Here is a 17,923-nt window from a genome sequence, read left to right on the forward strand (position 1 = left end):
ATGGGTATGGGAAAATAGAGGACTGTCACTATTGACCATGCTTCTCAGGGCCTCCAACCTTTAAATGATAGGTTCAAAAGCAAGAACTGATTACCAGACTGCTTCCAAAATTGCTGGTACTGTGTGAAATGGGAAAAGGATTCTACTAGGTTCCAGTCACAAAACATTATAGTTAATTGATGCTCCTGGTTGGATTTCTATGACGTTTTTGTAATTCTTTTATCCTTGAATTTCATGAGCCAGTTTATCTCTGCAACTTTCCTTGTAAAAATAATAGTTCAGTGACTGTGAAATGAATTCATATTAAAAGTTATATGACAGAACTCGTGTGCCATGAGTTGTGTTGGGTCCTGATGAAGGATGCTGACCTATCCAGGGTAGGGACTATGCAAACTCAGAGTGTAGGCCCCCCATTTTGATTTTGCCACTTAGTTAATAGTAAGCCCTTCGGCTCTCAAAGTGGTTATGTGCTATGCTTAGTCGCTCAGTCATGTCTGACTCTTTGCAACCCTATGGACTGTAGCATGCCAGGCTCTTCTATCCATGGGATTCTCCAGGCAAGAACACTGGAGTGGGTTGCCATGCTTTCCTCCAGGGGATCTTCCCAATCCAGGGATCGAACCCAGGCCTCCTGTAGTGCAGGCAGATACTTCACCATATGAGCTGCCAGGGAAGTCCAAGAATACTGGAGTGGGTAGCCTATCCCTTCTCCAGGGGATCTTCCTAACCCGGAATGGAACCGGGGTCTCCTACATTGCAAGTGGATTCTTTACCAGATGAGCTATGCGGGAAGCTCAAAGTGGTTATACTATCAAGTATTACCAGCCCGGTGATCAAATTTCCCCCTAAATCTGCATATTCCATTTAAATTTATTTCTATTCCACCTGATCTCTATTTTATGAAATAGCTATATGCATAGGAGAGGGAGTGATGGGCTTTCATGGTTGCAGGTCAGACATCTAGTCTTTGACCTTGTTTTATAGATGAGGAAGCAAAGATTTGCAGAGGTCAAGTGGCTCATCCACGGTTGCACAACAGCTTAGAGGTGGAACCAGGATTCAGTTTATGTCTTTACTTTGTATTAAGCAACTTAGCTTCCTAGGTGGCGCTGTTGCTACTAAGTTGCTTCAGTCGTGTCTGACTTTGTGCAACCCCATAGACGGCAGCCCACCAGGCTCCCCTATCCCTGGGATTCTCCAGGCAAGAACAATGGAGTGGGTTTCCATTTCCTTCTCCAATCCGTGAAAGTGAAAAGTGAAAGTGAAGTTGCTCAGTCGTGTCTGACTTTTAGCGACCCCATGGACTGCAGCCTACCAGGCTCCTCCATCCATGGGATTTTCCAGGCAAGAGTACTGGAGTGGGGTGCCATTGCCTTCTCCGAGGTGGTGCTAGTCATAAGTAAAGAACTTGCCTGCCATTGCAGGAGACATAAGAGACATGGATTCGATCACTGGGTCAGGAAGATTCACCTGGAGAACGAAATGACAACCCACTCCAGTATTCTTGCCTGGAAAATCCCATGGACAGAGGAGCCTGGCAGACTACAGTCACACAGAGTCAGACACAACTGAAGCAACTTAGCAGGCAACTTAGTATAGCACCTTGAGATAAACTGTAGGGATTGGTTGAATGATGAAAGGAGATGTAGGAATAATAAAGGATCAAAAGGCAAAGAATAAAGGAAATGGAAAAAGGAATTAGGATACCTAGTATTGTATAACATGGTATAGTTGGACTCCTTTTCATATATAGTATTTGTTCTCCCAGGAAAGTTTTGAGGAAAATATTATCCCCATTTAGTAGATGAGAAAATACTTTCACAGAATGACTTGCCCACGTTTGCAAAGCTGGTCAGTGGCAGAGCCAAGTCTTGACCAAAAATTCCTTATTTTTTCTGCTCTGACGGGAAGGTCTCATGTCCAAGGATTCATAAAGTAGGAAGGGCCTGTTCCGTAGAGGCATTCATGACTGATGATCTGTGCTCAAGGAAACAGGCTCTAGGTGAGAAAGGCAAACTGGCCTCATCTGCTAGGTTCCTTCTTCCTCTGCATCTTTGAAGTTTAAAGTGCCCAACCTCTGTGCATCCCCAAGGCCCAGTAGATGCCGTCCATGGCTCAGGTTGCAAGGTGCCCCTTTAGATGGCTGATCTTTGTTCTTTAGACTTACTGCAGCGTATACCAATTGTTCACAGGGCCCATCCTCCTACTGAGGTTTTCTATATGAAACATTCAGATCCACAGTTGTGATGGGAGATAAACATCATTCCAGCCTTCACACAGAGGTGTTTTGTGCCCAAATAATAGGCCTGTAATAAAAGGCCTAGTATTGAAATTTCCAGGAAGAAAGGACTCTTACGAATCAATGGTTATCATGATTTTATGCATTTGTTTCCCGAGTTTATAACTGTTGGCTGTTTTGTTTTTAAAGGGCCTACCCAATGCTAGTGAAGACTACAGAGAAGCTTCTTGTGCCGTAAACCTCGTTTTAAGATTAAGGTAAACAATGTTGTTTGTTTTGCGTCGTTTTTCCTATAGTACAATATTCTAATCTACTTCCTTAGCTTTTCGTAATATTAGCATAAAATAAAATGATCTTATTTGATTTCCTGGGATAGTCAGTGTGGGCTGTATTCCCAGGACTAATTGCTCTCTTGTAATTGTTTCCTCAAGAAGAATAAGAAAGAAAAGCACCATATGAGTGTATCTCAGTGTACCCTTCATTAAGTTTTTCTTTTTTTTCCTTCCTTTTTCTTTCTTGGGTTTTTCTTTCTCTTTTCCCCTTTTCTTTCTTTCTTTTTTTTTTTTTTAACAATGTAAGTTCACAGTAAGAGATTTTTAATGAGTTTCTTTCACACTTCAGCAGTCAGCCTCTGACAGAAATAAACCCTGCTTGTACTACAAGTTGCCTGTTCAGAACATTCTTCAGTGACAGGTTTGATCAGCCACTGTGGAGAAATGATGGATATATTTTGAAAGAACCCTCAGTCTTCTAGGAAAGGGATACAAATATAGTATCTGACAGTCTAGTCTTTGTATCTAGTGAAAGAAAGCTTTCTATTTTGAGAATTTCTAAATATAAGGTTGATTTAATGTATATTCTTTGTTGAGAATTTGGTGTCTCATGACTAAAGAAATTTGCTTAGAGTTAACTATAAATAGCTTAACTTACCAGGTCAATTAGAACACCATCACATCTTTGAAGGTGTTTTAAAATATGCCCTCCTTTGACAATTAAACAGAACACATGGCTAATGGACCTTTTTCAGACCTGTGGCTATAAAAGTTGGTTTCATTTTCAAGGTTAGTTTCCAGCCCTCTGAATTATCATAATCTGTCGGGCTGGATTATTATTACCGTAATCACCCCATCCTTCTGATAGTCATTTACAATCTGCAGTGCATTTTCACATATTTACTGTGGGAACCTCACAGCAACCCTTGGTGTGATTTAATTCAGAGTTGATTTCCAAGTCAAGATGTGAAATTATTACAAGACTATTTCCTTATATTTATGAGTAACCTTGATTGTGATTCACAATTGGTGTATTTAGCAATCTCCAAAAAATGAAATAGCCATTCTCTTTTCATTTGACTTTGGAGCCAGACACTTTTATTTTTCACTTCATTTATTCACACATTGCACCAGTATTTCTGAGAGAGCCATTCTGTGCTGGGCTCCATATTTGTCTTTGAGACATAAGGGTGAGTGAGACTGTGGAGGTTTCAGACTAGCCCCCTGAGCATGTGCTGTTGAAGTGCAGTGTTGGAAGTCATCCAACCTCCTGCTTCACGAATGCAGGTGTCTTTTCTTTGATGTCCCTGCTGGGTATTAACCAGCCCCTGTACATACTTCAGCTCACTCTTGTTTCCACCATCATCCCTGTGATAGTAAAAAGCTTTAATTGCAGTGGTCTTCCTGAAGATTTGGCTGACCATCCTGTTCTGGACTCTATTTCTGACCCTTAGAGCAACTATCGGGCCCTCTGGATAAAAATCTCCTGAAGAGAGTGTTAAAAAGCATATTTTGAGCCTTCCTTGGAAATACTGTATTGCTCTAGGTGCCAGGACAGTACAGAACAACTGCATTCCCTCATTTTTCTGAGAAGTGTTTGTTGGTTGCCAGGCTTACTCTTCACCCTTCCTCGGCAAAATAGTTTTGGCCTTGCTTCTCATGATACAGTTCTATATCCCCCTTCTACTCCTCCTTGTTTATGGCCCTTACTAAATGTCTTACTGACATTTAGTCTACATCTAGTCTACATTTTTTTAATTGGAGTATTGTCGAACCACAACACTGTGCTAGTTTCTGCTGTACAGCAATGTGAGCCAGCCATTTGTATATGCGTGTCCCCGCCCTTCTGGATTCCTCTCCTATCTAGATCACCACAGGTCACTGAGTAGAGTTCTCTGTGCTGTACAGCGGGGTCTCACTGGTTACCTGTTCCAGGCATGGTAGTGTAACCTGTTCCATGCATGGTAGTGCATACATGTCAGTCCCAGTCTCTCAGTTAATCTTGCCTGCCCCTTCTCCTTTTGGTGTCCATTTGTTAGTTCTCTACGTCTGCGTCTATATTTCTGTTTTGCAAATAGGTTCATCTGGTGGCTCAGATGGTAAAGCGTCTGCCTACAATGCGGGAGACCTGGGTTCAATCTCTGGGTCTGAAAGATTTCCTGGAGAAGGAAATGGCAACCCACTCCAGTATTCTTGCCTGGAATATCCCGTGGATGGAAGAGCCTGGTAGGCTACAGTCCACGGGGTTGCAAAGAGTCGGACACCACTGAGCGACTTCACTTTCACTTTCATATATTTTTTAGATTCTATATATATGCGTTAATATACAAAATTTGTTTTTCTCTTTCTGACTTACTTCACTCTGTATGATAGTCTCTAGGTCCATCCACGTCTCTACAAATAACCCAAACTCATTCCTTTTAATGGCTGAGTAATAGTTCATTGGGTATATGTACTACATCTTCTTTATCCATTCATCTGTTGATGGACATTTAGGTTGCTTCCATGTCCTAGCTCTTGTAAACAGTGCTTAAATGAACATACGGGTTAATGTCTTTTTGAATTATGGTTTCCTAAAAGTATATGTCCAGTAGTGGGACTGGTGGGTCATGTAATAGTTCAGTTTTTAGTTTTTAAGGAGTCTCCAAACGGTTCTCCATTGTGGCTGTATCAATTTACATTTCTACCAGCAGTGCAAAGAGTCCCCTTTTCTCCACACCCTCTCCAGCATTTATTGTTAGCAGATTTTTTGAAGATGGCCATTCTCACTGGTGTAAGGTGATACCTTATTGTAGTTTTGTGTTTCTCTAATAATTAGTGATGTTGAACATTGGGCCTAGGTGGTGGTTTTCCTGAGTTTACGGCTTAGATCACTAGTGTTATAAGATTCTCCATGAAGAAAGAGTTCCATGTTCAAATAAATTAAGAAACAGTGTGTCATATCCATCTATCACACACACACACACACACCTTTTTTTGGAAATCACAAAGAACATTAACATTAAAGGTTCTAAGAAGTTCTGCAGGATAGGAATTCATTTACCTTTGTTTACTGCAAGACCTCTTTGACCTCTAAAACTCTTTTCCATTTAACCGTGTTCCTTTTAAATGTAGCACTCATATTTAAATGCAGGACTCCAGGTGGGAGCTAAGCAGACTGGAACAGTAGATATATCATGTGATTTTTGGCAATTTGGACTCTATTTCTCCTAAATCAGCCCAAGTTTTCATTGCCTTTTACAATAGCTGTGTAATTTGGTGATGAATTTAGCTTGACCCATCAGTCAAATTAAAAAAATCTCTGTTCTTGGTGGTTTTTTTTTTCCATTTGAAATGCTACCAAATCTGATTCTGAATTGCTACTTGTGCTGTAAAACTCTGTGTATGTCTTACCGTTTGTCAGTATAATAATGGACCTGTTGATTTTGACTCATTGCTTGCCCTCTGTACATTTCGCTCCTGTCACTGTGTCTGTCTTTATTAGAGACAGTGTTTGTATATACATCACTTGTCAGTTTGATGACCCTATCTTTTGTGTCTTTATTCAAAACACTGATCAATGTGTTCAACAGTTCAAGCAGGACAGAACTTTCTGGTATCTCTTAGAAACTATTTGCTTTCTGAATGACTTTCAACAATTAACTAGTATTTTTTGGTATAGTTGCTCAATCAAATCCCATTGATTCTACTGCCTTTTAGTCAACATTTAACTAGCTATTGAGAAGGCTAATGTAAAAGGATCTATTAATAGTGTTCTGAAAATGAAATGAATCAATGATGCTTTCAAAAAAAAGTGAATTTTAATAGAGCTTATTTTTAGCAAACATATGTTTATGTCTAATTGTTTACAGGATATTTGTTTATACTAGTGTTTTTCTTTTGAGAACTCACAAATCTTTCAGAATATATTGTTGGATTCCTTCAAGGGCACTCCTTATACAGTAATGAACAGTGTGGGGATTAGGGGCACTGACTCCCAACAAAGTAGAAAATCCACTTTTAACTTTATAGCCCTCTGTATACACAGTTCCACATCTACAGATTTAATCAACCACAGGCTGTGTAGTCCTGTGGTATGTTGGGAAAAAAAATCCACATATAACTTGACCAGCACAGTTCAAATCCCTGTTGTTTGAAGGTCAACTGTAATTTGAGAAGTAGCCTTTGAAACTTAAAAGTTAAATGCTGTTAAGTTTTTGAGATCACTCTGTGCTGATGTAAACATAAACAGCAGATACACTCATTCATCCTATAGATGTTTATCGAGCACCTGCCTTGTGCACGCCACTGTTCTAGGCCTCATGATGCAACAAGGGAAGAGACAGAAGACAAATTTCTTGTCCTCCAGGAGCTTACATTTTAGAGGTAGGGAACGAGTCCAATAGGAGCATTACTGATATGATATCTCGATTTCTCTGATGGAAAAGCTGCCATCAGGAGGCTAGAAAGTCTGATGGTGCTATTCTCTATTAAGGAATGCATGTTAGTTTTCTACTGCTGTGTAACAGGTTACCAAAAACTTTGTGGCTTAAAACAATGTCAATTTATTATCTCACAGCTTCTGTAGGTCAGAAATCCAGACATAGTCTACCTAGGAGACTGTAGGAGAGTGCCATGTCTCACCAGACAGCAGTTAAGGCCTGTTCACCTGGAGCTACGGGCTTCTTTCAAGGTCATCTGGGTGTGGGCAGAATTCAGTTCCTTGCAGGTTCCTTCCTTGGCTCTTGTAGGCCAACCCCAGTCTAGACAGTTAATAGCGTGACTGCTTTCTTCAGAGGCAGCCAGAGACCAACTCCCCTCCCCTCCAAGGGCTCAGTCCCTCTGTTAAAGATTTTTCACCTAATTTAGCCAGTCTCATCTAGAATAATCTCCTGTTTTAAAAAATATTTATTTGGCTGCACTGGGTCTTGGTTGCAGCTTGTGAGATCTTCAGCTGTGGCATGCGGGAACTAGTTCTCTGATGAGGTCAAACCCGGATCCTCTGCACTGGGAGGGCTGAGTCATAACCTCTGGACAACCAATGAAGTCTCTAGAATTAATCCTCTTTTTGATTAAGTAAAAATCAACTGATTTGGAATTTGAATTATATCTGCAAAATCCCTTCACTTTTGCTATAAAATGTAACATAATTACAGGAGTGAGAGTCCATCATATTTAAAGCTGTGGGTCAGACTCAGAGGAGAGGATTACACAGGGCACTTACACCAGGGGACAGGAAGGTTGGAGGCCATTATAGAATTCTACATACCATAAAAGTGCTGTCTAAGTAAAGGGATATTTGAGCAGACCTCTGACAGAAGTGAGGAATCAGCCGTAAGGTTGTGTGGAGCAAGCGACTTTTAGGCAGAGCAAAGCTGATTGCAAAGATTCTGAGCAGGAAGCATGTCTTAAGCAGTTATAGAAACAGCCAGGGAACTAGTGTGGCCAGAGTGGTAGGGAGTGAGGTCAGAGGATTATCAGGGGCTGAATCATGTAGGGCCATATAACCTGTGGTGAAGACTTTGGATTTCACTGTTTGTGCATGGAAAACCACTGAAGGTTTGTGAGCAGAAGAGCTGCATGATCTGAGTTAAATTTTAAAATAAGCACTGTGATTACCTTATGGAGAATAGATCCCATAGAGAGACTTTAGGGTAGAAGCAGAGAGCCTGTTGTCAGGCTATTGCTGTGGTGCAAAAAATGATGCTGTGACCTGGACCAGGGTGGGGAATAATGGAGGTGGCGATTAATAAACAGATTGATAATCTGGAGACTTCTGGATGGAGGAGAGAGAACTCAGAATATTATTCAAAATGCAAGTCTGTGTACCCAGTGAGGCCAGACACTGGCGTTTGGAACATAGTAAGGTTTATTGCAGGACCATGCAAGGAGATGGGTGCCTCATGTCTTAAAAACCTGAAACTTCTCGAAAGCTTTCAGCAAAGACCTTTTATAGAAAAGGTGAGGGAGGAGGTGTCATTAGTTGTTGCAAACTTCTTGGTGTCAGATTCTTTGTACTTGAGGTCAGGTTTGGTAGGGTAATGAATGAATGTTAGTCCGTGTCCTGACAAGAAAGGGACAGCTTTCCCCCTTCAGGGTCCAGATCCTGACTAAGAGCAGGCTGATCTCAGTTGGCAGCTCCCTGAGGTCCAGGTCCACAGACCTGCCCAGCTGTCATTGCTGAGGAAGCCAGGAGCCCAGGACCCAGCTGGTCCTCAGGTTCCCCGGGCCACCTGTATGGTCCCACAGACTGTATCCTTTGCAGACGGCCACTGCCATTAGGTCTCAGAGGCAGGGATGGGGAAAAGGTTCGCTGTCACCTCAAGGGCTGGACCCAGGCAGTGGGTGGCCCTGATGAGGGCTCTGGAGCTCTGCAGGACACAGCCCCAGCCTGTTCCCTGGGCTCCCCAGCTCACCTGCTGGTCCAAGGCTGAATGAGCTGGAGGGCCCCAGGGAAAAGGTTGGGATCTGCGTCTTAACTCACTCTCCATCTCACAGCTACCACTTCCCGGTTGGCTGAATCCCCTCACTAACTGTGGCTTTTTGACAGTTGGTAGCTTGTGGGCAGGGCCCACTGCAGCAGCGACCAGTGACTGAGCAGGACCACCGGTGGTCACTCATTAACACTTTCTTGTGGGAGGGGCCTGTAGCAGCACTGACCTGTGCCTGAGTGGGACCACTGCCTGGTGAAAGGGCACAGGGGAATGGCCTGCAGCAATACCTGCACGCTAAGGGCTGTCCTCACTGTGCTCTAGTACAAAAAGATTACTCAGGGTTTGGGCCTGAAAGTACAAATGAGTGGAGTTGCTGTCTCCTGAGATTGGGAAGGGAGTTGCAGGTTTGGGGCAGAATCAAGAATTCAGTTTTGCATGCTCAGTTTGAGTTGTCTAGTGGAGATCTATGTAATGATGTCAAGTAGGCATTTGGGTACATGAGCTGAGATTTCAAAGGAGATATATTTCTGGGCCAAGATAAATAAATTTGAGAACTGTTTGGTGCATATAGTTTTTAAAGCGATAGAATTGCATGAGCTTACGTAGGAGGGGAGTGGTGAAGAGAAAATTGGTCTTGCACACTCAGGTGGTGCGTGGATAAGGAGCAGTCAGCAGGTGGGTGAGGACAGGCTGGTGAGGTCAAGGAGAGAATGGTGACTCATCTGGTAAAGAATCCACCTACAGTGCAGGAGACCTGGGTTCGACCCCTTGGTTAGGAAGATCCCCTGGAGGATGGAATAGCTACCCACTCCAGTATTCTGGCCTGGAGAATTCCATGGACTGTATGGTCCATGGGGTCTCAAAGAGCTGGACACGGCTGAGTGACTTTCACTTTGCCTTATACTTTGTCAAGCCAAACAGAGGAAGTATCTCAAGAAAGAAGGAGTGGGAAGCTGCATCAGTTGTTATTCGTAGATCAAGTACAACGGGAACTGAGAATTCATTATTGTATTTGGCAAAAGGCAGCACATTCTTGACCTTGGCAAGTTATTTCAGTGGAGTGCTGGAGACAAAAGCCTGATAGTGTTATGGAACATCACCAAGTCTGTGTGCCCGATGCACAGTAAGGCCAAACAATACCAAAACAGTGGAGTTTGGAACAGGGAAAGATTTATTACAGGGCCATAGAAGGAGGTGGCCCTTCCATGGAAGGAGATGGTTCTTAAGGCCTGAGCCCAAAGCTACTGAAAGCTTTCAGCAAAGCCTCTTTAAAAGCAGAAAGGTGAGGGAGGGGTGTGGTTAGTTGTTGCAGACTTACTGGTGTCAGATCCTTTGTTTTTGAAGTCAGGTCATGATCAAGTAACAATGTTCCTGTAAATCTCTAGCAAATGAATGTTATTCTCTGTCCTGACAAGAAAGGGTGAGATCCCACGGTACAGCTTTCACCCTCCAAGGTCCTGTCTAAGAGGCAGCAGAACTCAGGTGGCAGCTCCTTCAGGGCCAGGTTCCCACATCCTGCCCAGCCGTCGTTGCTGAAGGAGCCAGATGTCCAACCCAACTGACCCTTAGGCTCCTCAGGCCACCCAAAAGGGAGAGACCAGGAGGTCCCATAGACTGCGACCCAGGCACACTGCCTCTGCTCTTAGGTCGCAGAAACCAGGATGGTGGCAAGGTTCACCACTGCCTCAAGGCCTGGGCCAAAGATGGTGGGTGGCCTTGGTGAGGATTCTGAAGCCCTTTAAGACACAGCCCCAAGCCTGTTCTCTGGGCCCCCCAGCTCACGGGCTGGCCCAAGGTTGGGTGAGCTGGAGGGCCTAGGGGCGAAGGTCGGGATCTGCCTCTTACCACACTCTCCACCTCATGACCACACTCCACTGTTGCCTGAATCCCCTCACTAACTGTCCTTTCTTAACTGTTGGTTGCTTGTGGGCGGGGCCCACTGAGGCACTGACCAATGGCTGGGCCGGACCCATTGCCTGGTAACAGGCTGTGGAGTGATGATGCAGAGCAATGGCTTCTGTGCTAAGGGCTTGGGCTTACTGTGCTGTGTTACAATACTGGGTTCAGGGCAGAGTGGCAAGATAAAGCATGATGTAACAAAGATAGATGACTTACGAGTATGGATGACTCTTCTAGAAATTTTCTATACAGGGGAGCAGAGAAATGGGATGATAGCTCAATGAAAATAAAGGATGAAGGGAGGTTGGTTGTTTTTAAAGCTTGTTTAATGAAAATGATCCAGTAGAGTAGGAAAATGAAATAAGAGAAGGGACATTGGTAAGCCTAATGTCCTCAGATGGATGGGAAGCAATGATGACCAGGCATCAGAGTAGATGTCAGCCTTAGACAGGAGAATGGAGAGATGACTGTTCGACATGCAGCCACAGTGATGGGAGGGCAGGCAGAAGTTCAAGGAGATTGGTGGGTTTAGGTACAGACTTGTAGAAGTCTTTTTCTGTTGATTCTGCTCTTTCAGTAAGGTAAGGAATGTCATCATTGACAGAAATGAATGAAAAGATGTTTGAGGTTGGAGAGATGAGGAGATAGTTGTATAGGAGACCTGGAGAGTAAATTCACCAGGGAAATGTTGGTGGGATGAATAGGCTGCACCAGTGATTAGGCCTGCAGCACGGCAGGCCTCCCTGTCCATCACCAACTCCTGGAGTTTACTTAAACTCATGTCCATTGAGTTGGTGATGCCATCCAACCAGCTCATCCTCTGTCATCCCCTTCTCCTCCCGCCTTCAATCTGTCCCAGCATCAGGGTCTTTTCCAGTGAGTCAGTTCTTCACATCAGGTGGCCAAAGTATTGGAGTTTCAGCTTCCAGCATCAGTCCTTCCAATGAACATTCAGGACTGATTTCATTTAGGATGGACTGGTTGGATCTCCTTGCAGTCCAAGGGACTCTCAAGAGTCTTCTCCAATACCACAGTTCAAAAGCATCAGTTCTTTGGTGCTCAGCTTTCTTTATGGTCCAACTCTCGCATCCATACATGACTACTAGAAAAACCGTAGCTTTGACTAGATGGACCTTTGTTGGCAAAGTAATGTCTCTGCTTTTTAATAAGCTGTCTAGTTTGGTCATAACTTTTCTTCCAAGGAGCAAGCGTCTTTTAATTTCATGGCTGCAGTCACCATCTGCAGTCATTTTGGAGCCCCCAAAAATAAAGTCTGTCACTGTTTCCCCATCCATTTGCCATGAAGTGATGAGACCAGATGCCATGATCTTAGTTTTCTGAATGTTGAGTTTTAAGCCAACTTTCTTCTTTCACTTTCATCAAGAGGCTCTTTAGTTCTTTGCTTTCTGTCATAAGGGTGGTGTCATCTGCGTATCTGAGGTTATTGATATTTCTCCCGGAAATCTTGAGTCCAGCTTGTGCTTCATCCAGTCCAGCATTTCTCATGATGTACTCTGTATATAAGTTAAATAAGGAGGGTGAACAATATACAGCCTTGATGTACTCCTTTTCCTATTTGGAACCAGTCTGTTGTTCCATGTCCGATTCTTAACTGTTGCTTCCTGACATGCATACAGATTTCTCAAGAGGCAGGTCAGGTGGTCTGGTATTCCCATCTCTTTCAGAATTTTCCACACTTTGTTGTGATCCACACAGTCAAAGGCTTTGGCATAGTTAATAAAGCAGAAATAGGTGTTTTTCTGGAACTCTCTGCTTTTCTGATGATCCAGCGGATGTTGGCAGTTTGATCTCTGGTTCCTCTGCCTTTTCTAACTCCAGCTTGAACATCTGGAAGTTCACAGTTCATGTGCTGTTGAAGCCTGGCTTGGAGACTTTGAGCATTACTTTGCTAGCGTGTGAGATGAGTATTGTGTGGTAGTTTGAGCATTCTTTGGCATTGCCTTTCTTTGGGATTGGGATGAAAACTGACCTTTTCCAGTCCTGTGGCCACTGCTGAGTTTTCCAAATTTGATGGCACTTTCACAGCATCATCTTTTAGGATTTGAAATCACTCAACTGGAATTCCACCACCTTCACTAGCTTTGTTCGTAGTGATACTTCCTAAAGGCTCACTTGACTTCACATTCCAGGATGTCTGACTCTAGGTAAGCGATCACTTGAGGGTAAAGATTGTGAATTTCAACTGAATCAGTAGCTTAGCTCCTGAAATAGACATTATCCTGATGTCTGAATATAAAGACTTCCCTGGTGGCTTAGCGGTAAACAATCTGCCAGCAATGCAGGAGACGCACGAGACACTGGTTGGATCCTTGGGTTGTGAAGATCCGTTGGAGCGGGGCATGGCACCCAACTCCAGTATTCTTGCCTGGAGAATCTCATGGACAGAGGAGCCTGGTGGGCTACAGCCTATAGGGTCGCAAAGAGTTGGACACGACTGGAACTGAGCACGCACACACACCCAGAATATAAGTGTGCACGTGAGTGTAATTACCGTTGAAATGGGAACAGCATATAAAAACACTCCTAGAGGATTCTACAAGCACACCCTTGCAGAATTTAGAGTGATGGCTTCAGATTTAGAGTATGAATCATGGAGCATATATGGGTTATAGAGTTGCCCTCAGTGATCTCTTATGTGCAGGGTGAGTCTCCTGCCCTCTTCTGTTACCACCAGCACCCCCTTATAGGTCTGAATTCTCTCAGAACCTTCAAAGTTGCATGCGCATAGCATGTCAAAATCTGCAATCTAGAAAGCAGCACAACATTGTAAAAATTAAGCAACAACAGCAAAAGTACAAGGAGAAAATCTGCCATCTAGTGTTGGTCCCCGCCAGCAGGCCCTTTGTTCTGAGCCCGACAAGCTGTCTCTCTCAAAGCAGCCTGTGTGAGGAAGCTAAAAGATTGTTCTGGCCAAGTGTGGATCAGATTTGAGAAAATCCATGTGCTGCTTTGTACCCTTTTCGCATTTCCATCTAGACCTTAAGATTCAGACATATGTATGTGGATCATTAGACAGCACATGGCTGCTGGGTGTCAGGAAGCAGTGTGCCTGCCTGCCTTATCCCCTGAGATGACTTGAGCATGAAATGTATGTGTGTCATGCTCCACAGGCTGGTGAGTAGACACCAGTTCAAGCGAGCATTTCATCAAGTATTAACTAATACTATGTGGGTTCTTTTTCACCTCTTAAAAAGGTGACTCTTCCTTTTTTACGTAGCATTTTATAGACCTACCTGCTGAGAATATGCTTTCTTCCTCCAAGATGCCAGATAAAGCTCACCTTCCTGAGAAATTCTTCTCAAAGCATCACATTCTGTAAATTAAAGACAAATCCATTTTAGCTACTAGGAATACATTTATTTCTCAGTTACTCATTTCTAGTGATCATAGGCACATAGGCAAAAGACTGAGAAGACAAAGGTTAATATCTTCTTTGGAAAAATACAGTATTGTTTTAATTTGCTTTTTAAACTGAGCCGTTATATGTAAGGTTGGAGAGAAAGGATTAGACCTTAGATCTCCATGTTAAGTGCTGGAGATAGTTAACATGTAGGTTTTTCTTTTTCTTTGTATGTATTTTTCTGCTTCTTTGTCCATTGTGTGTAAGTAAGTAAGTAAATCGCCCGGACGTGTCTTACTCTTTGTGACCCCATGGACTGTAGCCCACCAGTCTCCTCCGTCCGTGGGATTTTCCAGGCAAGAGCACCAGAGTGGGTTACCATTTCCTGTATGGTAATGTCAAAAAAATTGAGTATCAATTAGTAAGTATCAATCTTACACTAAAAAATTAGTGTAAGATAAGGAAATCCTGTTAAACACATCACTGGAGAAAATTACCAAGTGGGCTACCTCATAATTTATATAACTGTCTGTAGATGCGATTACAGTTTCTGTTTCGAGTTAGGCATTGCACAAATATTTTGTCACTAGTATATTTTTCATAAAGTAGAATAGTCATATTTGACATAAAACATGTTTTTGGAGTCAGGCTCAGTGATACGGAAAAATGGTAAACTTAGTCAAACTGTTAATTCCTTTGTGTTGGATGCTGTTCATGGTTTGACAGCTCAGCCCCGTGGGTTGCAGTTAGTTTAGCTGAAGGCAACTGTGACACTTGTGACACATATGCTTTAATTTGCTAATAATGAATTTACCTGGTTATTAATCAGCAATACCATTCGACCTTGATGGGTCAATTAAAGACTGTACACCAACAAAATAGCTTTCCTGTTTGTAGGGGGAAATGAGCTCTAGAATTGGATATTTATTTTACAGAAATCCTTTAGCATGACAGTGTTACTGAATTTGACTTCCTAATATTATTTTAGTTTTTCTATTAATAGGTAAACATGGATATGGGTGAAGTATAGACTTAGCTTGTTATAATTTCATACAAAAGCTAACACTGTTAAAAACAACTTTGCTCACCATTTTAGTATCAGAATGCCTGAATTCTAATTCCATGTTATCATCATGCAGCAGGAATTAGAACTCTTAAATGATTCTCTAGCCTAAAATCGGGTTAATTGCATAATTCTTACTAGTCAAGTGGTTGGGAGGCTTGATTAACTTTTCCCCCAAGGGTTAAATAGTCTAATCATAGTTTTCAATTGTGGCAGTGCTTTTTAGTATGTGCTCTTCTTCCCCCCTCAACAAACTACTTATTTATGGCTTTCTTGTGCAAGGCTTTGTTGGAAATCCAAAGATGAATATGACAGGGTTTCTGCACTCAAAGAGCTTACTGTGTAGGCGGATAGATCAGACCCTGCACAAATGACTCTAACACAAGGTAGAAAGTAATAAATGGCATAAGAAGACTGGTGAAAAGAAGAGCTCTGGGTAGTTAAAGGAAGGCAAGGCCCCTTTTGTCTAAATGTTATCTTTGGGTTCCTTGTTCCCATAGTAACCAGTGTTTAGTTTTTTCAACGTTCACGTTTTAAGAAGAGTAATGGTTGGGTTGAATCCAGAGACTCTGTCAGGCTCTGGTCTTTGGTATGGGCTTTAACAGACTTAAATGATTTCTGACAAGACTACATTTTTAAGTAGAGTGGTATGGATTATTATGCAGGCACCAAGTTATTACAAATTCTATTCTTTAATATGAAAAATAATTAGCATTTTACTTTATTTTTTGAAATATTCTCCTCTGATCATTTCCCTTCCTCTGAGAATTGGAATCACTGTTGCACATCTCGGCTATATTGTAAGTGAGGTCCTCCAGAAAGATGGGGTTCCTACCATGGTCCAGGCACCAAGATAAGCACTGTGTGTGCTTTGTCCTGTTTAATCATCACAGAACCTCTACAACTTGTTCCTAATATCTCACTGGTGAAAAACTAAGATGTAAAGTCATGGGGGTTACTTGACCAATATCTTCCAGTCCAGATGAAGCAGAGATGGGTCTTGAATCTGGGTCTGTTGAACATGCTGATCAACACCACTTGATCCTGTGGCTGTGCTCTATTCAGCTCCATTCTGAATGCTGTTAGAAACTCGTGTTCTCACAGGATTGTTATATTTACCTGTCTTCTCATTGACATTTTACCTAAGTAGTCTTTTAACAGTTTTTCACGATAGGCTCATCATTAAATATTGTGACAGGAATACCTGAAAATATTTTGGAGGAGACACCACAGATGATGATGAAAATAGCAGTTAGCATTTCTAGTGTCTTAAAATTTTAAAAGCACTGCCGCATCACTTGCCTGATTTAATTTTTCCTTTCATCCTGTGTTGGCTACTCACAGGTGGCAAAGAAAGATCAGGGATGTTAAGTAACTTTCCTGCAGTCACAGAGACAATACACTTAGGCTGGAGACTGGGTGTTTGGATGTTAATCCAGTGTTATTGATGGTGTGGTCCAAGGAGATGGTGTAAGTGTAGATGGGTAGTGCAGGCTGTTGGTCTTTTGCATTTACAAAATCCTTCTGCTGGTAAATGTGCTAAAGGAAGGTTTGTATTCAGGAAAATTTGGTCAAGTAAGGGAAGAAAAATAGAAGAATGAAAAACCATTCATTGTGGGATGTGTGTGTTGTGGGTGTGTGCATAGTCACGTTTGCCTTTTTTGAGACCCCATGGACAGTAGCCCACCAGGCTCCTTTGTCCATGGAATTTTCCAGATATCCCTGGTGCCTCCCGCATTTTCAGACAGATTCTCTACCACTAGTGCCACCTGAGAAGACCCATTGTGAGATAATGCCCTTTTTTCTGAGAGCAAGAGGATGTTTGTGAGTGCAAATACTTTCAGCAATAGGGAGTGTGTAGAGTTCTTTGTGCTCAGTCCCCTCAGTTGTGTCTGACTCTTTGCAACGCTATGGGCTGTAGCCTGCCAGGCTCCTTCCTCCATGGAATTCCCCAGGCAAGAATACTAGAGTAGATTGCCATGCCCTCCTCCACGGGTCTTCCTGACTCAGGGATCAAACCCGGGCCTCCTGCATTGCAGGAGGATTCTTTACCCACCGCTAGAGTTCTTTACTTTCAAGCAATATATGGGCATCTTAGAAATTTAGAAAATGAAATTAAAAGAACAAGAAATAAAGTCTTCCATAATCATTATGGAATCTCATAAGAGATACCCAGAGATACATCATTATTAGCCTCTTGACAAATATTCTTCTACTCTTTTCTACACTTATGTTAATTTACACTTAAATTGTTTAATGTTATATTTTATTTCATGTAACACATAGTGTTTCAAGATCTGCTTTGTTTGTAATGTCTTTGATATCTTGTCATATCCATGAGTATAAATCTACACAATCCTTTTAAATAACTTCCTTATATTTTGACTGAATGAATCAAAACATATTACTTTAAAAGTATTATTTGATATTTACAGAGTTCTCGGTTCTTCAGAATGGCAGTATATGAAAGCTTATATGTGCAAAAATGATGGTTGAAAACTTCCCAGTAGAAAAATCCCCTCTAGCATTGGATTTAGACCTTGCTGACTTTGCCAACAAAGGTCCGTCTAGTCAAGGCTATGGTTTTTCCTGTGGTCATGTATGGATGTGAGAGTTGGACTGTGAAGAAAGCTGAGCACTGAAGAATTGATGCCTTTGAACTGTGGTGTTGGAGAA

The 17,923-nt window shown here is 42.3% G+C and overlaps 1 protein-coding gene across 2 annotated transcripts in view; it reads left to right on the top strand.

The window, feature by feature from the left end:
- The window catches only part of STK39 (serine threonine kinase 39), a 317,449-nt gene that overhangs the window by 194,632 nt on the left and 104,894 nt on the right, over positions 1 to 17,923 (top strand). For both annotated transcript variants that reach the window (XM_010858933.1, XM_010858932.1), the window contains exon 14: positions 2,429 to 2,496. In XM_010858933.1, the coding sequence (XP_010857235.1) occupies positions 2,429 to 2,496 (68 nt within the window). The remainder of the gene's footprint in view (positions 1 to 2,428; positions 2,497 to 17,923) is intronic.

This window comes from Bison bison, unplaced genomic scaffold, assembly GCF_000754665.1.
Source record: "Bison bison bison isolate TAMUID 2011002044 unplaced genomic scaffold, Bison_UMD1.0 scf7180017864452, whole genome shotgun sequence".
In the NCBI taxonomy this organism is placed as follows: domain Eukaryota; kingdom Metazoa; phylum Chordata; class Mammalia; order Artiodactyla; family Bovidae; genus Bison; species Bison bison.